This window comes from Stegodyphus dumicola, chromosome X1 (genome assembly GCF_044657685.1).
Source record: "Stegodyphus dumicola isolate Sdum_Otavi_A_Nest chromosome X1, ASM4465768v1".
Taxonomy (NCBI): domain Eukaryota; kingdom Metazoa; phylum Arthropoda; class Arachnida; order Araneae; family Eresidae; genus Stegodyphus; species Stegodyphus dumicola.
Window position 1 is genome coordinate 44685812 of NC_140780.1, and position 27317 is coordinate 44713128.

General features: G+C 31.4%; 1 protein-coding gene across 3 annotated transcripts in view; it reads right to left on the reverse strand.

Annotated features, from left to right (window-relative positions):
* Positions 1 to 3521: 3521 nt before the first annotated feature.
* Positions 3522 to 27317, reverse strand: part of LOC146993131 (UPF0462 protein C4orf33 homolog) — an 88751-nt gene continuing 64955 nt past the window's right edge. Inside the window, exons 5-7 of one of the 3 annotated variants that reach the window (XM_085808325.1) lie at positions 22830 to 23020; positions 22642 to 22696; positions 3522 to 3588 (exon numbers count right to left, since the gene is read on the reverse strand). In XM_085808325.1, the coding sequence (XP_085664451.1) occupies positions 22651 to 22696; positions 22830 to 23020 (237 nt within the window). In that variant the 3' untranslated portion in view covers positions 3522 to 3588; positions 22642 to 22650. Of the gene's footprint in view, positions 3589 to 22641; positions 22746 to 22829; positions 23021 to 27317 lie in introns of all 3 variants that reach the window. The other 2 variants (XM_085808324.1, XM_085808326.1) reach the window with 2 other exon arrangements.

Here is a 27317-nt window from a genome sequence, read left to right on the forward strand (position 1 = left end):
AGCTATCTTTGGCTTAAGAAACAAGGAACTTCAGATGTTATTGCCATAAAATTGACTTTATTCACCTTAACTATGGCTTTACAGATTTTTTAAAAAAATTCTCATACAAATTTTAAAATATTTCTTAATCTGGCAATAAAACTTGTTTCAAATACAACAAAATATTAAGCACACTAATTGCCAACAGTAAGTATTCCAGAAATTAACCCTCCTTGATTCTGTCACAACTCATAGTATGAAAAATACATTGACCAGAAACACAAGCACTGCAGGTGACTTTAATGTTATTGAAAACAAACAGCTTTAAGGAAATCATGAACTTCCGTACTAAATAAGGAATTAGTTTCAATCCCAGTAAAAACTAGTTTTAAAATAAATCATAACCTAAACCAATTTACTATTAGCACCAACTGAAAACAGTTTTCGGCTTAATTCCCTTGAAAAATGAATACACCATATATACAACAGAACTAGAAATAATCTTAATAACTTTAATTCATCAAAACCAATACTAACCATTTTGAAATAAATAAAAAATTTAAAAACTGAAAGACCAATTTATTAATGCCACTATTGACAAAACCAATAATAGCACCATCTGAAAAAAATTCTATCAAATTATTAATAATGAATTCAACAATAAAAGTAACTTCCAAAACTCTAATGCTTAAGAAAACATTTTAAATTTAAAAGTTCAAAGGTCACAAAATTTAAATTTCCAGCAAATCCAGTGCAATAAATTTTTCAACATTTATGCTCCATGTAAATTCTACAAAAATCCTATTAAATTCAGATTTATAGTGAATGTTGTTCATAACAGCAAAATACTAACAAATATTAATCTTACCGGCATTCTCAAAAACATTTGTCTCATAAAAATTACACCAATATAACTGTTCATAACTGGATTATAACCAATAACTAAAATTTAAATCAAGAATTATTAACGGCTATGATTATCAAAACTTATACATCATCTTATATCTTAATGAAATTTTCAGTCGTTTAATTCAGCTATATATTTTTTCCCATTATTAATGAATTTACAAAATTTGAAAAATGGAACACACATCTAAATGCACACTATTTCACAAATACATTTAATACCAAGAAAATATTTATCAACAAGTCATTGGAATTTCAGGGGGCACTTAACTATTCTATAGCTATATGTAATCCTTTTTCCATTTCATTAAAGAATTTAATTTCAGCCACAGCTTCCATAATCCTGAACTTGCAATATTTTATGAATAAATTTTTAAAAAATTACATCAATACAATCAAATTACTAAACAGAACTTATGTGCAGTTAGAATCAGTGATTTTAATTCCAGAAATTTTAAATTTGTAAAATTAAAAATAATACAAAAATAATAAAAATACAAATATAATAAACCATTTTCTTTTCAAAACTTTTGGTCATATTCAACTGTTATCTTCAAGTTATTATAAGCAATGATTTGTATTATGATTATGTTGTATGCTGTATATTACAGGCAAAAATGCACGAAGGTTAATGAAGAAACCATTCTTTTAAAAGAGGGTCAAAGCAAGAAAAGGATTGCAAATTCATGATTTAGATTAACTAGTCTATAACATTATGAAAATAAAAATCTTTGACAAAAGACCTTACTTTTTCAGTACTATAAAACTGAACTGGAAGTCTAACATTTCAAGAAAAGTCTTAGCCAACACTATATTTAATCAAATCGTCAGAATTCGGAAAATCTACAGTGGCAATCAAAATATTTTGGAAGAAATCATTCTGATGCTTTCAGTAAGTAAGGCCCAGCTCCAATTTTGGTAGACTTTTAAGTCCCTGGGAAGTTTCTGCTGGAAAAAATTGTTGTTTGCACTGGAGTAAAGAGAGCTCAGCTTGGAGCAGTAGTTTCAGAAAATCTCAAGAGATGGAGCTGGTATTTTTGTAGGCTTGGAGTAAAAAGGGCTTATTTCCGAGTAGTAGTTTCTGAAAATCTCAAGCGATGGAGACTGTTGTACAGTTGAGCTGAACCGCTAAAGGTTAAGGTTTTGTTTACTTATTATGCTGTTTTATTTTTTCATGTGTTATAAACATTCTCTTTCATTTGCTAATAAACCTTCTCTCACAGGCATTGTCTCTTAAATTTTTATCACCCAAAAATAGGCAATTTAATGACCACTGGGGCAAGAATCCTAGCTACTAAATTTAAACAATACTGTAACCTAACAGAAGTCCCCATTCTGCTACAGTAATAGCCATTAAAAATCATTTTGAACAACGCTTTTAATAATGAAAAAAATTAGAACAAGTTAAAAAATTAGATTTTGAAATTTTTTAAAATTTTTCTGAAAATTTAAAAATGTGGAGCTGGGCCCTTCTTTTTACAGCTTTTCAATTGTTAATTAAAATATTTTAAAATATAAAATTATACATAATTTTTTTGAAAAGCAGCTAGCCAAATTACATGTCCTTACACGATGCACTTTTACTATGATTTTCATGAAAGGTACATATCCATCAGGGAGTATAGACTGGATTATTAATCAGTTGAATTAGACATTATATTCAACATTATTCATGTTTCACCATGTTCATCTAACCTTAGAAAGCTTTTCTTTACCTATACTGTAGATGGTAATAATAATGATCATTTTCACCTCTTACAAAGTCTGTATATTGTATACATATAAAGAATGAAATATACTTCTGAATAGCATAATGAATAACTGTTGATTAAGTTTTAATACTCTTACAATTCAAATAGATAATATTAAAAAATTTAATTAATTGCTGAACTCTGCATTCATAACAAAACCAAACTGAAAAACACAAAAGAAAAAGATGATACAAGAAAACAAATATTTCTTTTAAGGAAAAGATAACTTTTTTAACACATCAAACTGTGATAATTTCAATGTTATTACCATTATTTATAAAATTTAACATCACTAATACAAAATATTACAGCAATTATTAGAATCACAAATATAAAAAGACCAACAGCAGATATTGCAACATTCAGAAACACAACGAAACAATTATTTTGTTTCAACCTAAACTGCTAAATGCAAAGTATGAAGCGTAATATAAATAAGATACCTAGAATACTAAAATGAAATTTACGAGTTTAGGAAACTGAAAAAAGTGCAACAATAAAACACATTTTCGATGACATATAGTAATTAGCAGGCGATCGCTTAACAATTTAATATTATTTTTTAAAAAAGAGTTACTTTTTGAAGTTTAATAAAGCTGTTATTCATAAAGTTGAAATGACCAAGTATGCAATTATTTTTCTCCAGCACTAAATACCACGAATGCGATATTCATATAGTACAAGAAAGAGTAAATTATACAGGAAAGAAAAATACAGACTTTTTTCTCCATGAAAATTATCACTTTGCAACTTATGCTTCTTTTTCAGCAAGTTCTTCGCCTTACAGATACATATTAAACTAAGATATAAATGTCAAGAAAATTTTTAAATAGCAAATTTAAATAATGTAGCTGCAATAGCTATAGTGAACTAAAAAGAACTTACCTTACTGCACTTCAATGAACAAAAATACTTCATTTGGTATCACTAGCCTTGCAGCTTAACCCTTTTTCTGCAATAAAATGATACATTATACATTAATTAGAAATTTCAGCAAAAATAAATGCCCATCATTTACACTATGAAAGGGAAAAAAAAAAATTAAATATCTTCAGGGTTCGTACACATTTCTGCGCACGGAAATTAAGTACTTTTTAAGAACCATTAATGAAAAAAATTGAGGACCTATGAGCAAATGGGAACTGAATAAATTCAATTAAAAATATTATTCTATGCCTGAATTTAACTTTTGTAATATCATCCTAAAAATAAAATTGATCCCTAAGTAGTATGCATTATTACTAAACATGAATTAATTAACATAATTATTAATAAGTTTGAAAATATAATAAACTTCATGCAGTTTATCAAATAGCATTAAATATTTTACGCTTATAATAGGTTGGAAATATTTGAAAGAAGATAAGTGACATTTACGTTTTACTAATAGTTAGCTTTACGTTCATTTTGTTATGTCTCATTTTGTCACATACTTGATCAGTCTAGACCAGAGGTTCTCAACCGGTGGTAAGTGTACCACTGGTGGTACACAAGAAAAAATAGGTGGTACACAAAGAAGCAAAGTATTTTTAACTATTTATTTCAAAAATTAAAATTCCAACATCCTGATTGAGTTTTTTCTCTACCACTTGTAAATTTATGTGATCTGCCGCTTTGTTCAAGATTGATGGTGGTAGTACTTTTTATAGTGGTGGTACTAAAGGTTTTCAATTTTTGTTTTGATGGTAAACGTAAAGGTTGAGAATTGCTGGTCTAGAGGTTTAATAAACAGCAGGAAGACTTTATGTCAAACAGCATATGCTAAAATGAGAAGTAAGATCATAATCAGCATGATTCATAAACAAAAGACAATATTATCACCGCTGCTGCTTGTCTAGAGAAAGACCTGCTGATTAGAACAAACTTGAAAGGCCTGATGTAGGCACAGTTAGAAAGTGTTGAAAGTTAGTCAGGCTCTGTTCGATGCAGTTAGTGTCATAGCTTTGTGCAGAATTACAGGGGTTGTAACCCAGTTAATATACTTTCAGGTTCCAATAAGTAATTCAAGCACCAGAGGTGATAAGTTGTTTTGTATTATTTTAAGTCTCACTAAATGCAAAGAATAAGTTGTACTTGAATTTCTACATTTTTGTGTTTTATCTTGCGACCATAGTGAGTATTAATGAAAGGCAATAACTCACTTTAATATGTGGAGATAATTTTTAAGCGTAAGCAGTTAGTTATAAATAATAAAATTAGGTAAATAGATAACCTTAGTCATTATGGATTTACATGCTCACTATTAAATTTTATTTTTTTAACAATATTTTTAAAAAGCCCTATTAAAATCAAAATCTAATAAAATTTCATCAATCTAATAAATTTTCAAATCTAATAAAATTTTTCAGTTTAAAATGCATGTAATTTATAACACTGATTCTTAAATAATATTAGAATAATTACACATTAAAAGCTACAAAACATGTATGTTTGTAACAACAACAATCAACAAAATATTTATCCATCATTTTAATTTGAAGCCTTCTCAAACATTTTGGCTAGCTTATATTGATTTCCTTCTCTTTAAGCATCTTTTCTAACAATAATTAGAGATTTGCGTCAATATGCAAACCAATGCTCTCACTAGTTTCTGCATGCTTTATCTCCTAACTTATCAAACAGTCAAATTCAAACTAAAGATGTGGACTAGTGGTCAAAGATTATACAATTTAATTTAATCTGGCTCAGTAACCCTATCACATGAGGAAACTGAAATGGAAAATTATAGTAAACGCTGAAAGCATAACAAATTGGGTAATTTACATAATAATGACTGCACATATCTTTGAAGAATAATTTTCTTTATGTATTCAGTTTCTTTCTTCAGCATGTTTCCTTTTCATTTTAGAATTTTTGGATTTAAATAAATATTTCTGTTTTTCTAAAAAACACTTTAAATGCATTTAGAATGTATAGAAAAAGTGACTAATTTAATTTCTTTAGTAATATGAAATTCAGAAGAAATATGAAATATATATGGTAAAGGCCATTTACAGAGCTGGTGCGGCAGAATTTTTAGAATTTAGTGACACACCAAACAACAAAGTCTATAAATGGCAAAACTTTTATAATTTAGAGCAGGCATAAGAAGCAGAATTTAGAAAGGTACTATGCAGTTGAATTTAGGATCTACAGAGATTGCATCAGAATGCTATCTCTGAAAATGCCTAGTGCCAGATCTGTGTATGATGCATTAAGACATATTAGATGGACCTTTTAAATTGTAAGTTTGCAATTTCTTTATTAATAAAAAAATCCCGTTCTATAATCTTTCCTTTCTTTCCAAGTAATTAGATTAGAAGCATCTTTGATATTTTCCATGCTGTGTCTAGTGAAAAGTAGAGAAAATAAAGGGAAGATAAACATGTTAAGAAAAAGATTCTAGTATCAGGAGTAAAACATTAAAATATTATGTCTTCATTGTTCTTCTAGACGTTCTCCAAAAAATAAGAAATTCATCGCAAACTTTCTGAAAAATACATCCATTACGTGTTGATACCATGGAGACATTTTTCATTTTGTCACATATTTCTCGAATCTTCTAGAATCGTGGATCTATAAAGCTTGCCTTCAAATCCTTCTAAATTTTCCACGCTGCAATGTAAAAAATACTAAAGAAAAATTATCTCAACCAATTCTGTAACAGCAAAAAGTCAGAAAAATTTTGGATAAAAAAGGGGGGGAGAGAAAAAGTGTAAAATTAATTTTATAGAGAAAACTGATGCATATTCTGAGAATTTTGAATATTCTGAGACAATTACATGGGAAAAACGCTTACTATGAAAAATTAAAAAGAAGACTTTTTAATGAATTACATAGCTAATTTTGCTTTTGCTAAGAGCTGTTTTGTAAAATGTGCTTTATAGCATTATATATTGTTTATTTTTCAGATTTAAAATATTGTATAATAAGTTGCTAAAATGAAACTTTAAATTATAACAGCAAAAAATAAAAATGGTTTATTTTAATGTTATTTTTTAAAATGTAATTTCAATATATTACCATTATTTTAATGAAATTTATCAATGTTACGATGTTTAAAAAAATTCATCGAAAAATTCTCAGATTTTGAAATTAAAAATTTTCTATAGAAACTGATGTTAAAATCGCCAAATTTAGAACCGTTTAAAAAAAGAATTCACATCCTCAAAAGCGAAAATTGTTTAAGAGCTCTTTATTCCAAAAAAATGAATTTCGAAATGCTGATGTTTCACATCCTGCTTAAAAACTCGAGTATCCCATGAAACTCGAGTAAATATTAGAAATAGAAACAAATTACAACCCATGAACCCATTCAAAAGATAACCATATACGTCAGTGAATAGCCCAAAATATTCCTGCGAAATGCTAATTCACACTCAAAATGGCAGTCGTAAAAACAGACAGAAATTTCAAATGATTAAAATTAAGGACCTTCTACTGATTTTGGCCAAAATTAAGGACTTTTAAGGACCAAAAATCGATTCAAAAAAATTTAAGGACTTCTAAGGAATCTTAAGGACTGTACGAACCCTGTACCTTGTAAAATGTTGAACAAAATTCTCTTTACAACTATATTAATAAGTTCACAACATCAACTTATATTTACAAAAGCCTAAAATTAAAATAATAATAAATAAACTACTTGAGATCATGTAGAAGTTTGGTTTTATTTAATAAAGCAGGATTTAAAAAAAGTTTTATCATTGAAAAACTGTTCAAATATTTTTCAAGTATTTAAAAAGCATACAATTACTATATTTATATCTGATGGTAAATCAGACTGAACAGTAAATTGTAGATATAATAATTACAGAACCATGGAAATGCTATTTGGATTAAAGTTTCTTTTTCTGAATGACAAGTACTAGTACTTTTTGGTTAGCTGCGCATCAGTTATTTATGTACTGATCTCTTTACTTCACCTCATGAGTAGCTATACAATGATTTCATTACACATAAGCAAGAAGAATGAACAACAACTTAGTAATTTTTCCTTAGACCAGTGGTTTACTCCATGCACCCCCTTTCACCATTGCTAGATCATCCCCCCTTCTTTCCAAAACTAGAAAAATACATGTACATTATTTATTTACATTGGGTGTTTTTATAAATTAAACAGAAAGTATAGAAAACATCGATAAACACCAAATAATGAATAAAGGTAGTTTTTACAATCATAAACTAAAACTAAATATTTAACAGCTAAATAAAAACATAAGCGTATCCCCCTCAAAACTATGAAATTTTTTCCTGGTTGATAGATTTTGCTTTAAACATTTCCAGTTAATTTCTTATTGCATACTCATTTAGAAGGGAAAAAAGGGATGAAGAATAAGTATGGATTATGCAATTTGATAAGTCCCAAATCACAAAGAATTATGATTAAATTATTCTAAGACCAAGTATTATCCATACAGAAAGACTTGAAAAGCATAAAATGTAACTATACTTTACCCGAGCACCGAAATGGCTCTGCAGCGAGGTATTATGCAAAGAAATGAAAGGTTTACATACTGGATGCTGGCCGATTCAAAGGTCTGTGCATTTCTTTTCTAATAGCTGTTCAGGTAAACTACTATACTATGTCAGCGCCGGTGGCGTAAATAAGGGTATGCAAAGAATGCCGTCGCATAGGGACCAGAAGGCTTAGGATGCCCTTGAAAGTCCTGCTGAACTACATTTACATGTTTAAACTTAAAAGAAGACAGATTCTTTTATAAATACTACATATATGAATAGAATCCATCTTCTTTCAAGTTTCCATGGGGCATCTGCATCATGTGACGCAGTTAGGTGGCCCTTGGAAGCAGACAAAAAAGCTGAATTCAGTATTACATACTCTAAATCTTCCACTGACAAATACAAAGCAGAAAAGATGTATGCTTTTGTTTTGATTACCCTCCAGAAGAGTGCTTTCAAGTCATTAGTGATAAATAAGAACAGATTGTTGCTGGGCTTGTTGTGAGAACAAGTTCTGAATTTCTTGAAGCGAGCACATGATAAAGATGGCAAAATTGCAAGACTCTTAAAGTTCATTAGAATTACCAGAACTCCCCTTTTAGGAAACGATTTTGTACTGTAGCCACATGTCATTTTCTCGTAAATACGAAGAATGATTTGGCTGGGGGTAAGAATTACTACTTTTTCTGGGCACTGTAGACCTTACACAAATTCTTGTTTAAAGTTTGATTATACAATTAATTTATTTGCGTAAATCTCATGATAATGGTTTAATCCCGAATAAAAGTTACAAACAAGGCTAAAATTATCTCTCTTCTTCCTTTCTTTTCTGTTCATGTTTCTTACTTCTTTCACAGTTTTTCACATTTTTTTTTTTCAGTTGTCAGGTTTAAATAGTTTATAACTCTGATGTGCATTATTTTCAATACTATTTTTTGTGTATATAATCTTATGATAATAAAATCTTGAATATTTAAAATATTTGTATTTAATTTTGTTTTACTTCAATTTACAAGTTTATATGCACAAATACAATACATGTTAATTATTAATTTTTTCCATCATTTTAAAACCATTTTGATGTATTAAAGCTTTCTTTCCGTACTCGTCATTTCCTTAGCATTAAAATGTAAGAATATCTGAAAAATAAGATGGCATGGAGATTCAATATCAGCGATACTACACAAGGCCGAAGACAACAAATCTTTTCTAAGCTAGCAACCTGGTAAGTGGCTTTGAGAGACAGAACACACTCTGTCTTATAATCTAAAGACGGAATTTAAATACATGTGAGCTAATTTGCATTCTGGCTTGGAAACGGTGGGGAAAAAGTGACAGGAAATGTATAAATCATAAAATAACTGATAAATTAATATTTCGCCATCATTGGTTGTAGTCATATCGCATTATAGACAAAATATTTTTCAGCAACGTCAAATAAAAAAAAAAAAAAAAAAGACAAATAACAAAATTTAACTTTTCACGTAGTCTCCTGGTTCCTATACTTACATCTGTTTTATACTTGTTATGAAAAAATATATAAAAAGTTTGACTCCCATATAAAAAAAACAGAGCGGCGGTATTTAAATCAAAATTTGCAATATTTGATTTCATTTTCAACTTGCCTCGAGGAATCAGTTAATTAATTTAGAATCATATGAGGAAATAAGTTTAAATGAAGAGCAGCACAAATCGTGTATAACTCAATAGGCCATATAAGGAAGACATGTGGTGTCCATATCAGAGTTTTTAACTTTTAATGTAGATATGAAAAAAATCCCCATCAAAATGTTGGTTCCCGGAAACCTTGATTTGAGAGGGGATACTGAAAATTTATTGGGCTCTGTGGTCGACTCTAACGATACAGCTCACTTTCTAGGTTGAGTCAACTGCAACAGTGAATGAAGCACTGTACAACTGTTGAATGGAATAACTACAGGCATTTTTATTTCTGAAGTTCCATATTTGTTTTTGTATTTATTTACGACTTTCAAAATATCCATTTCTTTCATGAAGCTGTTTATAATCGTTAAAGTCGCTATTCCTAATCTCTGGTTAGATTTCATACCAACATTTAACATTTGTTGCCAAATTTCACTCTCCTAACCAAAAAGTGCTGATCAGTTTATTTTGTCAAACCTGAATAATATCTGATGTTTTTCATGCATTTTTGCTTTCCTACAAACAAAGTATCTTTCATTTGTTCACTTTCAGTCAAATAAATAACGGGTTAATAGAGTGTACAATACATTAGATCCTTCCAACTGACTGATTTGAGAAGGGGACGAAAAAGAAAAAAAAAAAAATAATAATTTTCATGCACAAACTTTACGACAATTCAACTAAAGTAACTTGGTTCCTAAATTGCATTGCCTAACTACACTAAAGTTAGGACATTTTAAGCAATATAGTTATAAAGTTTTAACATAATTGTATATAAATTTCACAATTACAGAAATAAACAAGTCATATCAATTTTAATAAAAATAATCATTACATGGGTAACTAAGATTAACCACTTTACCAACAAATCATAATATTGTCTAACATGAAAATGTAATAATAAATGCTACTGGAAATAACTGATGCTTAAATGATGGAATGTTTAAAAAGATTTTATAAATATTCATGCTACAAGAATTTACTAGTAAGTTGTACATATATGAAAAACTTCTAACACATAATTACTGCTTATTGTCACATAACATTGAAGAGGCGATTTCAACAGATGTTAAGAAATATTAAAAAACATATGTGTATAATAAGCAGCAGAGATTTAATGATAATTTCACACAAGCCCAAATACATATTGTTACTTAAAATTCAAAATGATGTTCACATTAAGATGGAACAATCACTTAAATGACTCATATAATTTGGCTTGCATAAAACAAAACATCCTCATTAGGATTCAGAAAAGTAAGCAGGCACTGTTTCAACAAGCAAAAATGCAAGTTAAAATAGTGAATTTCAGATAAGTACTAATTTAATAGCAATAAAATGACACAATACCATAGTCTATAGCCACAGCATTAAAAGTCTGAAAGCAATAAATTATTATACACTTTCTATTTTTTACAAATGACCTTATAACGATCTATTTAGTTTTCTGTACCAACTGCCTTGATAGAAATAATTTGTTCTACAAACTAGTGCACAATGTGTCAAATATAAATTTGTGATTATGAATTTTCATCTTGGCAATAGAATATAAATTTGTGGTTATGAATTTTCAGCTTGGCAGTAGATATTATCTGCAAAGAAACTGTGATGTCATTTTTGCGCATATTTTTGTTGTTCACCTTTGGTGTTCATGAATAAACATTGGATAGAAAAATGCCATCTTTTTACTATTATTCCTTTGATACAGTCTGATTTAATATAGTCTTGTATATTTTCTTTATGGTGCCTACTTCCCAGGAATGCAACAAATCAAAATAATTGACACACTGAATATTTTGAAAACGAGGGTACGCTTGAATATTAGAAAAGGAAACAATCTGTTGTAAGGCAGTTAACAATAAAACAGTTAACCAAAGTCGAAATGAGTTTAGAAAATCATATTCCACAAAAGAAAAGAGATTGAGAATTTATACAAACAGTTAATTGAAAGAAATCAACAAACAGAAAAGTTTAGATTCAGAAATCAAAATATGAAACTGACTTTGGAGGAGACTGAAAATGAAGCTACACAAAATTAAGAATACTGAGATAAAACTGTAATAACGCAAGGAAGAATACAGTGATTTTTGAAAAAGGACTTCAGAATATTCTAGAAGTGTAGTAATACATTAGAATGAAATGGCAAATGTTACATCAACAGAAGAAACAAAAGAAATGAAGCTACCATGTCTGCAAATTGAAACTCATTATGAAGACATATGTAAATGGTTGAACTTTTGCAGCAAGTATAAAAATCTGATTCACAATAGTGGACTGATGAAAACCGAAAAAAAAACTGAAAAATGTGCATTCATAAAATCCTAATTTAGTGGTAATGCTTTAGTGCTTAATTTAGTGGTAATGCAATTTCAGTTTTGCTTTAAGTGATCAGAATTATGATTCAGCAATAGAAATACTGAAAGGACATCCTGGAAGACAAGGTGTAATCGTCACTTCGCATATGAATAAACTACTATCTCTTGAACTAGTGGGAAACATTTCAAATGTTAAACTACTGCATAAACTGTATGATGAATGTAAAGTCAACATCCGAAGTTGAGACTCGTTGAACTTTACTTCTGGAAGTTTTGGAAATATTCTCTGCTCTATAATTTTGCAAAAACTTCCAGCGGAATTAAATTTAGAATTTAACTAAAGTTGCAAAATAGAAGCAGAATTTGATATTAAAAAATAATCGAATTCTTAAAAATTGTTAATTGCCAAGAAGCTGCAAGTTTGGAAAAAAAAATCAAGAAACAATAAATTTGTATAATTAACAACACACAATATCTTATCTGACTTATAAACTGAAAGTTCCGACTGCTTCAGGTTTGTTAACAATTGGCTACAAATGTATATTTTGTGATGAGGAGCATATGAAATACAGATGTACAGAACTGAACTCCAAAGAGATGTAACTTTTTAAATGTACCAGAAAATGTTTGTTGTGTTCTGGATGTAACCAGGGCTTAATTTCTAAGATGAGAAGTGGCAAAGCTCTATGGAAGACCGTCAGCAAAGAGGAACAAGAGTAAAAAAATAAATAAAATGACTATTAAACACATTATTAATTTAAAAATTAAATAGTTAATTATTATCAAATTAATCAATAGCCATTTAATTAATGTTTACAAATTATTTAATCAATAATTATTATATAATTAATTATAATTTAATTCATAATTATCAGGTAATTAATTAATTATTTATTGAAATAATTAAAATTAAATAAATGTAAGGAGAAATTGAAATATAATAAGTGATTTTTAATATAATTTTACTATGAAAATAAAATTTTCGAGAGAAAATTTCTACTTAAATTGCTATTCAATTACATAAAAGAAGTGCTGCAGCATTCTTATTCAGGGCTCCGGTGCATTTCGGCTAGAATTATGATTTATTACAAAAATTGAGAAGTACCGGAGCCGAAATCCGGTGGGCTCCTGCCCAATTTAAGCTTTGATCATGGGGGGGGGGGGGGTGAGTTCTATTATCATCACAAACTAAATATGCTTAAAGTATAGCTGATGAAAATTCCGGGGCGAAACAGAATGAGGATATGAGTGGGTGGAAACAAAAAATGAGGTGAATTTTCTTGAGAGAGACTGCGGCTCTCTGCTGATATAATTATAGCCATCAAGCAGATATATGTCAGGGGTTAAATGAGTCCTGAATTTGACTCCTAAGAATGAATGTAAAGTTGCTGGCTACGCTTCCCCCCATTAGTGGGTACTATGGGGAGACGATGTAAAGGTCGTGCTTGAGCAGTTTATCTCAGTATTTCACTCTTATTGTACTCGCTGTCACTTAACGCACATTTAAGAACACAAATTTTCCTTCCTGCGAGAATAACTAACTGTAAGCATTGGTATTGTTATCGATGCTCACCATACGATGGCATGGCGAGAATTTACGTGTTCCTAAACAAACTCCCACAAATTTATTGCATTACTTAGAGGAAAGGGTTTTCGCATGCGAGTGAGGGGACTTTACTTGAATGTCTCATGTTCTCGGATACCAGATTCAGAAATTAAGTCCAAACTCCAAACATTTGGCATTACTTTAACAGACCCCCAGCGGTGAAGACAGAATAAGTTAAGAGATTTCTGTTTAAATTGGCATGGATAATGTATGGAATATAGCAAGTGAAGAATTAAAAAGGATAAGCAGTTATGCAGTAGCAATGAAAACCTTGTTTGCTTGGTGTATACAAGGAAGATTTTCAGACTTTTAGTGCACGATGTGTGTTTAAACCTAAGTGTAGGTGTGAAGCTTTCAAGAAGCATCACATCATTTTGGGGCATTGAATCTATAGGAACAAAAAATATTTCTGATCAAGAACGAAATAAAAAAAAATGGCTTTACAAATAATTGAAAACTCGATTACTCAAAGGGAGATAGATATGAAGGTAGACTTAAGTAGAAAGATGAAAATGTGACTTTAAATGATAATTTACTTCATGGGACAAATCTTTTTTCTGAGCTCTTGAAAGAGTTAATAAATTTTTGACTTCATCGAATTGCATTACCGTCAGATATTCAGAAGGTGTTTCTACAAATTTCTCTTGCTTCTGAAGATTGGAATGCTATGCGATTTTCATGGATTGACAAGAATTCAAGTTTGGTGAATGTAATTTCTGAAGCAAAATCAAGTCTACTTTTAAATTGCCTCCAAGTGGAACGGTGGCCCTACCCCTTGTAGAACTGTTGAAAAGTTTCGAATTATGACCAAAAAATAACCTGGTGATGATCTCGAAATTTTAATGAGTGGGATAAATTTTGTGAAGACAAGAAGCATCGACGATGGTCTAGATTCAAGAAATTAAGGAAGAGGTGACATTCTCAAAATGCATCAGTTTTCGTCTTCCGCAATTTTCATCATGTAATTGACAGCTCGGAAACCTGCAGAAAGTTTATCAAGAGTTCTTGCATTGCGAATTTTTTCTATGAGCGTAACGACGTTTCTTAGGAAATCTTGCACTTTATCATCCATGCATCATTAAATCCAAGTAATTCATGAAAGGGATTGTTACAAAGTTGGAAGAAGTTTAGAAGATTACTAAAATCAATGTCAGTTGCAGACAAAATTCAACCTACAATATTTTCAAATAATTATTTTTCTCACTCTCATGAGAAAGTACTTTATAGTGGTGTAAACAAAACTGTAATGCATGTAAGAGGGAAATTTGGATTTTAGATGCTAGACATTTTATAAAATCTGTGTTACATGATATTATTATTATAAATTATAAATTTTGTAAAAAAATATAATGCTGGAGTTGAACACAAGATATCGGCTCCTCTTCCTGCTGACTGAGTGGAGAACAATCAACAGTTTGAAATAAGTGGAGTAGATTTTGCTGGACATTTCTATTTAAAAGATGGTATAAAAGTGTATATTTCATTGTTTTCATTGTGTCCTTCTTTATCTTATAAAGAATTCTATTCTATTTAGTTGAGATGAAGCTGTAAGTAATTCTAGGTCAATAACTTGAGAATATAATGAACCAAATGAAACAGATCCTCTTCGTCCATCCTATTTTATAACTGTATCTAGATTGACTGTTTTACCTTCAGTTGAATCTAAACTAGAGTACACAAGATCTCAGTTGATTAAAAATTGGAAACATAGGCAGTTACTATTAGAGCATTTATAGAAAAGGTTCTGTAAAAAATATTTGCTAGAACTAAGATCAGTTATGTTTTCAAACACTCCAAAAATTTCTTACGCATTTAAAATTAATGATAATGTACATCATCATTAACTTTAAATGTGGAAACATTACCTCCTTATATAAATAAGGAGATAATGCAGAACGCTGTTATTGAAAGTTAGGTATGATTATAGAATTATTTTCTCGCTAAGACAGCAGAATTAGATCTTGTAAGATTCAGCTGGATAAGGAAGTTGTTTAAAGACCAACTGAAAAGATTTTATTATCTTGAATTTCAGTAAAATTGATGCATTCATTTACACATCCATGGAAGAAGTGTTAAATATAAGTTTGTGTTTATGTATTCTAAGCTTGCCGATACATGGTGATAGTACAGTCAAAAGTCGTTAATCCGGACTCGTCGGGACTTCAGCGATTCCGGATTATAGATCATCAGTTTAAATCTGGTAAGATGGCATGCAGAAATTACAAAATTAAAAGTATGAAACCGTAATTTATGAAATAAAGAACAATTATGATCTAAAGGGTATCAAAATTTACAAAAAGAAAAAGCTTAATATTTATTTGTTTACTTTATTAAACATTTCTTTCAACGTAAGTTGCTTCGTTTCATGTGATAATACTTTCTCTTTAATTCTATTAAACAGACATAATTTCTTGTTTAGTTACAAAGTTCCGCTGTTCAAGTCCTATAATTGCTGTGTCGAGAATGCCGACTAATTTGTCAATCGAAATTTTTTCGTTTTTAATAACCTCTGTCACTTTCTACGCTATCGGAAGTGAATTATAATGACGAGGAATTTGATTTAAATCATATCAAAGACGGAGTACATCGAGGTGAAATACTACATTTAGTAAGGAATTATAAGCCAAATAAAATAAAAACATCTGTGCTGAAGATAAGGATAGTGCTGACAGATCAACTTCCAATTCACTGCGTGCCGCGGCGTTAAAGATAAACAAAGTTTAGATAAACAAACGTTAAAGTTAGATAAACAAAGGATATGCCTTTATCCATTTTTTGCAGCAATTCCCCTTTTTGTTTAATAGACTTTGAAACATACTTTCGCTTTGTAGATCCTTTACATATTAGTAAATATATATCAGAAATTCTATTTGACATAATCGAAATTTCAAGCTTACTTTTATAAAATTGCTCTAACAGTCTGCAAAAAATAATAAGCCAAATCCAATTCAAAGATTAAGGAACAACGCAATCTGCAACATTAACTGAATTAGATAATTTTAGCTTAGCTTATACCATCCGTTATGCATTAAACGCACATTCGTAAACGTATTTTGCGCACGCGCACCTGCATATTCGCAGCCGTAAAGGTCTTACGCGCATGCGTCAACGCGATGCATGCGCAGAAAGTTTGTAACTTTGAGGTCCGGATTATAGATCATTCCGGATTATGGGTGTCCAAATTAACGACTTTTGACTGTATTTATTTGTAAGCGAAAGTGTGACATCATATTTGTATGTATGTAGCAGTTTGGTGTTCGTGTATAAACCTTGCAAAGAAAAATGCTCTCTGTTTACTATTATTCCTTTGATCCAGTCTGATTTAATGTAGACTTAGATATTTTCTTCATCATGATAATTATGATCATTATCATGCTACACAATTTCTGATTTCCTTCATAAATTACAATTAAATACTACAAGGTAGATAAAGCTGTTGCCATTTTTGATGTGGCATCTGATGAAGTGTTCATGGAAAGGAAACAAAGTTATTTGTGAATGCTATTCATATGCTGGAGGGTTACCTACCGACATAAATATAAGCACATTGCACATACACAATAACCAGCTTGCCCATAGCTGTTTACTGTAAAGTACACCTGTCCACAGCTGCATTAAGTTTAAAGTATGTTAGGCATAGCTGGTGGGGAAGCTATGAACGAATACACCACCAGGCACTGGGTCCAGAAGTTCAGGTCAGAAGGTCTGAGCTTTTTTGATGAAGCCTGCGATGGGCATGGATTGTCAGATAACAAGGCCCTAAAGACAGACACAGAGGAAGACAGAAGTCCAATATGTGGTGAACTTGTCAAATGCTTCAAGGTTTCCGAAGAAAAGTCAGACATTACTAGTTGAGCAAGTGGGTATCCTACGCATTGCTAGCAGCCAAAAAGGAACAAGTGACAGCCTCTGCTTTCTTGGAACTGCAACACCTCCATATTTAATAGAATGCTCAAAGGTAATGAAAAGTGGTTAAATGACATTCCCAAACATACTAGACAGGTCATCACATGACCCTGTGCCTTACACCTCAAGACCACTTCTGCATCCATGTAAGATTATGCTGTATCTGGTGGACTAGTCCCAAGTTGTGCATTATGAGCTACTACCACCATGCCACATCATCACAGAGGGCCTGTACTCATAGCAGTTGTAACAAGTACAACATACATTGCAGAAGAGTCAGCATTGGTTAATTGCAAGGATATGTTTTGTCTTCGTGACATAGTAAGTCTACACGTGGTAAAGATGACCAAGAATACCATTCAAAGACTTGGCTGAGGAACACTGTACTCGCTAGACCTAGTACCTATAAATTACCACCTGTTCCACCGTGACCTTTGTGTGTCCAAGACTGACAATATTTACTGCCAGGGCATAAATTAGCTGCAGGAATGCTGACAGTGGTACTGGATGATGATAGAGATTATTTTGAAACTGAATGTTGAGTAGCATCTGCAGTAAAATTGTCTGTTTCTGATCTCTTTTAGTTACCTACGATTCTGCAATTCTTGCATAAATTTATAAATCAACATTTAAGAAACTGGCATTTTTACATTTTCAATAATAAGCTTAAGCAAAAATCATTTATGTCAGAAATAAAATATTAAATTTATGCATGAATAACATTGATAAGGTGGTTAAAAGCAGAACTCAAGGATGTAGAAAAGTCATATTTTTTGCCCATGGATCTTTACTAGAAAATCAGGAAACTAATTTGAAATCACGTTCTCTACAAATGTTGCAAATGCATGCATGTCTTGGGTCTTACTGATATAAAAGAAGGGGGAAAGAGAATGAATTCAGTTCAGAAACAAAGGTTAAGAAGATCTTAATATATCATTTTTACTGCATTTAAAAGTAAGAATGATAGCCAAAAAAATTACATATTTATTTGTATTTTAGTTGCAAATTTACTGTAAATGCAAGAATTTTCAGTTACAGGCATTTTCTAACACATTCAGTATATTCAAATGACCTACAACAGTTTTTTATTATTATTATTTATTTTTTAAAGAAAGCATTCACAGAACAGAAATTCTCAGTGAGGAAAAATTAACCAGCCACATCAAATGTTAGCTCATCAGGTCATTTCTTTTTTTACTGAAGATTTGGGAAAATGTAATCATAAAGCAAATTAAACATTTCACTCTTTAAAAAGAATATTTTTAGAGGCATGCTCTGTCTGCATTCGAGTTTTATACTAGTGAGAAATCATTGCACTCACTTAATGGTGAAAAGCATTCACGTTATCCTTTAACTGTGGAAACCTCATTACACCAAACTAAAATGCTAAAATTATATACAATCAATGGGTGATTCTAAATTGCTTTTACGAATTAAGAGGGGTGATAGTACTCATCCAGATGAGCAATAATTACTATAGAACATAGGGTCGAATTCCATTCTGAGTGGCAGAAAAGGGGAATATTAGAATTCCAACCTGAACTTACATCAGTGATGGAAGAGCGAATGTATGAGACAAAAAGTTGTGCAATCAGTTTAGTGAAAAACTCGCAGAGAGTACACAAAACAGATAAAAGTGAAAACTTGGCGTTCGAGTGTTAATTCGAGCTCAGAGTTTGATGGCAAACACTCAGATGCATATCTCTGGTTCTCAAAGTCTCAACCTCGCAAAAGATTGCAAAAAGTTAATTCCCTAATCAAGGGCTGAATATTATCAATTAACTCTAACTTCTGCTGTATGCTGAGCATTTTATTCCTCCTTCGCCATCTTCTATTCTGTCCTCCTGGACTTACTGTACTGCACTCATTCCCCTTGAAGCGGACACGAGTTCTGACAGCCAGAACACAGCATTAACTTTTCATGCTAATCTCGGCATACAGCAGAAGTTGGAGTTTTGATAATATTCAGCCCTTGATTAGATAATTAACTTGTTGCAATCATTTACGAGGTTGAGACCTTGTGAAACAAATATGTGCTTTTGAGTGTTTGCCATCAAAGTCTGAGCTCTAATTAACACTCGAACGGCAAGTTTTTTATTTTGTGCACATTCTGGGTATTTTCCGCTAAACTGATTATGCAACTTTTGGTCTCGTTCTTTCGCTTTCCGAATACTGTTGCACGCTTCAGGTTGGAATTCTAATATTCTTCTTTTCTGCCTCTCAGAGTGGAATGTGATCCTATGTTCTATGGTAATTATTGCTCATCTGGATGAGTACTATCACCCCTCTTAATTTGTAAAAATAATTTAGAATCACCCTGTATATGTGCATTCTTTTATTCATGCAGAGCAAAAGAAAAAAATGTATAATCTAGGAAAACACCCATGGTCCATTTGAAACCTGCAGATCACAGTTTGAGAACCCCTGACCTACATTAAGTATTTTTAATAGTACTTGAGTATTTAATTGTGTAGAAAGATGAATCACAATTTCGTTTACAATCAGTTATACCAGAATAAAAGTAGTATGAAAATGAGTATATGAACAGTACCACTGACAAGAAAATGCAGTTTTTCTACAACATTTAAATAGTTTTAAAAAATTATTCACTCACACGATAAAAAATAACAGTATTAAAATATTCTATAGAAAACAGGTACATGAATAAATACTCTAATCATCACAGACCTTTAAATAATTACTACAAATATTTCTACATCATGGTTAAGAATATTAGAAACATCATTGTATAAAATAAAAAAAAGGTATTTGCTAGAATGAGATCCAAATAAAGGGGTAAATTTCTTCACCATTAAATTTTTTTAAAAAATTAAACAGAAACATACTGATAAGAGATAAATTTGACCAATTCATGTGCAATGGGAATATTAAAGAGTTAATTGTAACCCCATTTCAGAAATCCTGAAAATTATTTGTAAAGATCCAGCACGATTTTAAATAATTTTATACGAGGGCCATCCAGGAAGTAGATTACGTTTCCGTCTGTGTCCGCTAGGGGCGGGGCTAGCGCGGCCATCTTGGGGTCAGAGCGTTGCGCAGCTCAGTCTGCATCTAGCCGTGCTAGTGAGAGGTTCGTGCTGTGCTCCGTTCAGATACTGTGACGGTTTGAAATGTCTGCGTTAATTGAAAATCCCGCGAGCTGCGAGGTGCGCTCAGTAATAAGGTTTCTGACTGCAAAAAACTGTAAACCGATAGAAATCTATCGGCAGCTTCGTGAAGTGTATGGGGACAACATTATCACTGAAGGTGGAGTGCGTCAGTGGGTCATAAGATTTCAAAATGGCCGAACCAATGTTCACGACGAAGATCGAAGTGGGAGACCCAGCATAGTGACCGCCGAACTTCTCGAAAAAGTCGATGCTAAAGTCCGTGAAAATCGAAATTTCACAATAACGGAACTTTCTTTGAGTTTTCCACAAATTTCGCGAAGTTTGTTGCACGAAATCATCAGCGAAAAGCTTGGTTACCACAAGTTTTGTGCAAGATGGAAGGCAAGAAGAGGTAACGAAGTGGTTGAAGGCGCAGGCGGCCGAATTTTTCGACGAAGGAATTTCCAAGCTCGTACATCGCTACGATAAATGCCTTAATTTGTATGGTGACTATGTAGAAAAGTAGTATTTGAGTGTGGCTTTCATCTGTATATAATAAAATTTGTTTCCTATACTTTGTTTATTTTTTTATTCCAAAACGTAATCTACTTTCTGGATAGCCCTCGTAAATGTGATACGTATACATACAATTATACACGAATATTTTCAAACAATTTCATAAGCTAGGCAAAAATATAATTTTCTTAACATATTACAAATTATGTTTCTACTGCATTATTTCCCAAAGCAACCAGCATTTTTGGCTTTTTTTATTTGATTATGCCAATGCACATTCTGGTATCTGAAGGGATGCCCTGTGAAGGACTTTTGAGGGAAACTGGCTCGTATAAACGTTACACATGGAGAAAACCATGAAAATAAACATGCAGGCCAGTGTTTTCACTGGGATTCAAAACCCAGACTAAATTAATAACTGTTTAGCGATTTAATTACTTGGTGGACACTAGTGGGCAACAATTTTAGTTTCCAACATTTATGCATATAAATGAAGTTTAGCTTCCTTTCTTTTAACGGGTGACTACAGCATTTACATTTTCCATTCTTAACAATTTAAAGTTCAGTATAGTCAGCAAAAATTTTAATGTAGATAATGGCTTTTCACTTTAACCTTTAGGAATAGATCAGAGCTTGAAGTATGCATATCAGCAGATGTTGGAGATAAGGTACTGCTAGAAAAAAACAGAATGACATATGGAGTATGAAGAATTTTGGTCAGCTATGCAGCTATTCCAAAAGTTATCTTATCAGAGGGACTGTATCCAATCAAAGGGATTTTCTGCCCTAAAAGCTTCGCACGTATTTTTATATATGAAAATAAATATTTTATGGCCTCCATAACAAGGCTAACACAATTGAAGCATGTTCATTCTTATCAGCGATATATTAAATGGGTCCATGGAATCAAGTTGAAACAAATGTAATCAATTTTGCCAATACTGGGTATTTCTGTTTTCAGTCTTTTCGCAGTCCAAAATATGAGTGGTTTGTATTTCTCTACAATTTAACTGTTTAAATTTCGATTTAATTGTCTAATATGGTGTTATATTTTTACATAGTCCATGAGTTTTCAATTTATGTAATCTCTGAATGATAAATTTTATCTAATACGAAATTTGAGAAAGATGATGATTGAACATTTAACAAATCTGGAAATTCCGGATTTGAGAATGTAAAAAATCCCTAATTCTGGCTATACACAGATCACAATAATCTCTGCATGAGCAAATTTCCTTCAGAAAGGTTCTTCATAAAGCATCCTTCACCTTAGTGTGCTGTGCCATAATTAACTAAGACAACGTTCATAATTCCATATAAATTTCTAAATCAATTCTAAGAAAAGTACTGTTGTAAAAAAAAACGGTTTTATAAATCCCAAAAATTTATATGCATTTTTAAAATAAAAATCCAACCTTGAGATTTTAATTACTTTCTGTGCAACATACCATGATTTTCTACAGCTTCACGCCATACATCAGACAGGGTAAGGGCAGGATTAACCTGAAAAATTATCGAAAAATAAAGCTTCCCGAAGGCCCTTATTCTGTGCCTGAAATGCAAAATAACAACATTAATACAGGCTTTATCTAAACTGTTAAATAAGTAACCAGAAAATCCGAACAAAGAAGCTTACAAGTCTGGTTGCTTAAACCGATTTCTTGGCACCGGAAATAAAGCTTCGTAGTGACGACCTTCGCCTGATCCATGAAGAGCATACACATTAAAATGATATGTACGAAGAGGGAAGTAAGCTTTAGGAATTCTGGCAGTACCATGCCAGCGGTTACAGATGAACTGTACCTCATAAGTCATAGGCAGACCCATCTATTTAAAATTGAGCATTTAAGAGATATAAGAATTCTTCTTTACATAGACAAGTTTAAACTAGAAAATTAAAACAAGAGCAGAAATGATAATATTAAAGTACAGTGGCTTCCAAAAATTAAGCATACAATGCAAATCACCAGTTTCCGAAAGTTAGCAAAATTTAAGCGGCTACTAATCGCTGCAGATGTAGTTGGCAGTATGCAAATATTGTACATTACAGCCATATACTCGTTAGGCAGTAACTGAAGGTATTCTGAGGAATTTAAGGAGGTTCATTTATAAATGCTGATAAAGAGTGTTTATAACTTTTTTAAGATGATTTTTGATGCTATTTCATGTCTCTAAGGTTGAAAAAAGATATATGGCAGGCAGTATGCAGACATGCTATAAGATAAACCGAAGCAGGTCAGTCAAAGATGTCGCTCTTTTCTTTAGTGTTGAATATTGGCGACTTCTCGAATGTGGAAACAATTCTAACTGGTTGTCTGGATAATTGTGCCCGGTCAACCAAGGGTTGCCACCCTTTCTGAAGATGGGTGTCTTGCACCTGTAGCCAAGCAGAACTGTCATGTAACTACCACAACTGTTACATCCATGTTGCAGCATTACTTACACGATATCCGCCAGTACTTGCCACCGAAGGCTTCACGTGAAGATATTGTAAGCCTGACTACCACATTTTTAGGTTCCATTAACCATTCCAATCCAGAAGGGCAAGATTAAAGTTGTGTCATCACTATTTCAATTGGACTGTCTCAGATTGATGAAACCTCCTGTTCATAGACAAATCAAGATTCACCCTGGAATCAGATGATAAGAAGGTAAGGATCTGGACAGAATGAGACACATGAAATCAGACCCAGAACATCCCGCATTCAGAGATGACAGCATCGGGGTGTGAGCTGGTACTTCAGAGGGATATCACACCCAGCTGCACATCTTTAGAGAGTTCTGCGACAGCTGCATGGTATCAGGATGAAGTCTAGTGCTACATTTGTTTTTGCAATCCAACTATATGTTGCTACAAAATCATTCTTGCCATTGTGAGACAGTGCTGTATCAGTTGGTCCTAATTTCTTCCTTACAGAAGATAATGTCTCTCTGCATTGACACATCATTAATGAGCATCTGAACGGCAAAGGCATTTCTTGTATATGGAGTGGCTACAGTATTCTCCTGACCTTAAATTTATTAAAATCTTTAGGATACCCTCAGGCATGCTGTCTCTTCACTTCTACCTCCTCCAGCCAATCTCAAACAACTGCAAACTACTGCCATAACAGATGAATGCCATTACTAGCACCTCTGAAACTTTAACACCTAATTGAAAGCATTGGCAATCACTGTAAAGTTGGTCAGATACCTGTTTTGCAAGTTTTATTTCCTTGTTTTTAGTTTAAACCAGAGCTTACTAACCATTTCCCCCCCCCAACCAAATCAACCCCTTCACATTTATATTTACTTGCTTTTAGCTTTAAACCAGGGATTCCTAACACTTTTTCTTGCAACCAAATCAACACCTATAGATTTTTCTTTATAATATATATCTTACAATGTAACAATACGAAGAACTGCACATAGGTAACTTACAGATTACAAACTAAGAATAAGATAAACACTTTTGAAAAAAAAAAATGGTTAATTAGACTTATGTTTTATTATTTTTTATTCTTATTATTTTTAATTTTACAAATATAAACAAGTTGTCAGACACAAAATTACAGATTCTAATTGCACAAATGTTCGATTTTCATTAATGTGATGGCTGTGCTTGATGTAATGAAACAAGTTTTTGAATATTTGGCAAAAATTCCTTAATGTAATTCTTAAATTGCCTTGTCCAGAAATATTCAACCTGTTTCTTGGTTTTTATGATAATTTATAGGTTTGACTAAAACCTGTTTCCAATTGGTAAGAGGGAAAAGTCAATAATTTTCGTGCAGTAACAATTTTTAGTTTGGGTTTAAAAATTCCAAAACTTAGCATACCCATGTTTTTTGAATCAGACTTCACTTATTTGTAGAATTAAGCTTTATATCAAAAACAGTTAATTATTAACTTTATTAATATGTATCATCTAATCAAATATTAAAAATTAAATCTTCATTATGCTGATGAATTGCCAATACATATTTGGCTATCCATGCCTTAATAATCCAGACCCCCTTTAAAATCTCATCAAACCCCATAAGTGTATATCGAACCTGTAGTGAATTCCTGCTTTACACATTAATTTATTAATGACTCAAATATGACATCTTCATATAATTTGTAAAAATAAAACATAAAAATAATTCATCAAATCTTCATCATCATTCATATTCATCTTCAAACATATTGCTTGTTTTCTTTCATGCATAAGCACATTTGCAGCCTACATCAGGAATTTGGGGTTGATCAAAAGCTTTATTTTCCCAATTTTGTTGATTTTACTATAGCATGTTTAACTTTTGGAAGCTTGTGTATTTGCTTTAGGTCTTTCTAACAGTTAAGAGCAGCTAAGCTAATTGTTAACATTATTAGCAATTATATTAGTGAAGAACATGTTCGGATATTAAGTTTTTTAGTTTTTGATTTTACCATCGTATGCTTAACTTTTCGAGGCTAATGCAGTTGCTTTAAGTCTTTCCAAAATTTAGAAAGTAGCTATAAAATCTTAAGAATATCTTCAGAAATTAGTTTTTTAGTTTATCTTCAGAAAGTTATATTTTTACATAATGATGCTACATTTTCAATCATTTAAAAGTTCATTTGCATGTTTCTGTAAAACAGGATTATATAGTTTTAAGACGTATTACAAACAGATGTGATTCCACAAAAATTTAAACAAGCAGTGAACATACATAAAATCTCAGTTCTAATACAAATCCCACAACTATCATAATGACCATAAACAAATTCCAATCTAGTCACTCTAGCGCAGTTATACAATAAAAATACATTTTTTATTAAAAAAACAATACTGAAGCTGAGAGGTTACTTTTCAAACAGAATATTAAATCCGAGTGTTGATTTAAAATGGAAGATGCTTAAGTTCTACAAGGAGATACCATATCAGCACTGCTTAAACTTCTCTTCCTTCATGACCCATTTTAACATGAATATTTTTTGCGACCCCAAACATTAAAAATAAAATAAAGCTACAAAAATAAATATTTTTTCAAAATACTTATAACAAATACACATATGAAAAGAAGTAGTTTTAGGAGTTGTTTCAAGTATGCAAAAATTAGTGAAAGAAAATCATGTTTTAATGAGACAGATGCACTTCTGTTTTCCTACATAACAAATTAGACCTTGGTAACACTTGATGCTGCTTGATATAAAGCAGCTTCCAATGTTTTCCATTATTTAATGATATTTGGATTTACTAAGCATTAAAACCGAAAATGCAATTTCACATGTGTTTACTGAATGGCAGAAGAATATCTGCCATTTCAGAAACTTAAGGAAATTCATTTCTAGGTCCGATCTACAATTCGCACAAGGGTTATTGAGGAAATTCAAATTTTGAATCCTTCGATAGCTCAACAAATTCCTCTTGGGCTTTATATGGCAAGGGCTTAATCTCATCAATATCAATTCTAAAGTAGTTTTGAATCCAAGCTAACTTTTTTAAATCAAGATCAGATGTAAAAAATTTGCAAAACTTCATGAAGGCTTCTAATTGATCCATAATTATTTTTGCAATTTCAGCTTTACAATCATATTTTTCAGCTATAAAACACACAGTGTGTTGAGATATAAATGCCAAACTAAAACACATTAAAGTTTCACAACAAAGAACACAGATCTTATGTTTGAAAAGGCGAAATTAACGAGTTTTCGACAGCTAATCATAGTTGGGAATTTAATCACAATTTTGACTTCGAGTGTGCAAAAATAATACAGAAAACTTCTTCCATTGGTGAATTGGACTTTCTTGAAGCTATTCATATTCAGTAGCCAAATTACAAATTCAATTTTAATTAAATTATAATTTGAATTATAAATTTAAATGCCTTTTCCTGATTGCTAGTTCCTGCTTGAACAGACTTTGTAGCATTATCCCCTGCATCTTTCATTACCTCTGTTATTCAAGTTTAACCATTTACCATGTATAAAAAGTACTTTTTCTCTGAAATATCAATTAAATAACATATTTCATAATAATCATTCAAATGAATATCAACCTTAGTCACGTAAAACAGCAAAATACAATACTGTATAGTCATTGTGACATACACACTCGTTATAGAGAAACAGAAAAAACTGACAATCTACTCGAAAAGCTTTATCACTACACTAGTCATAG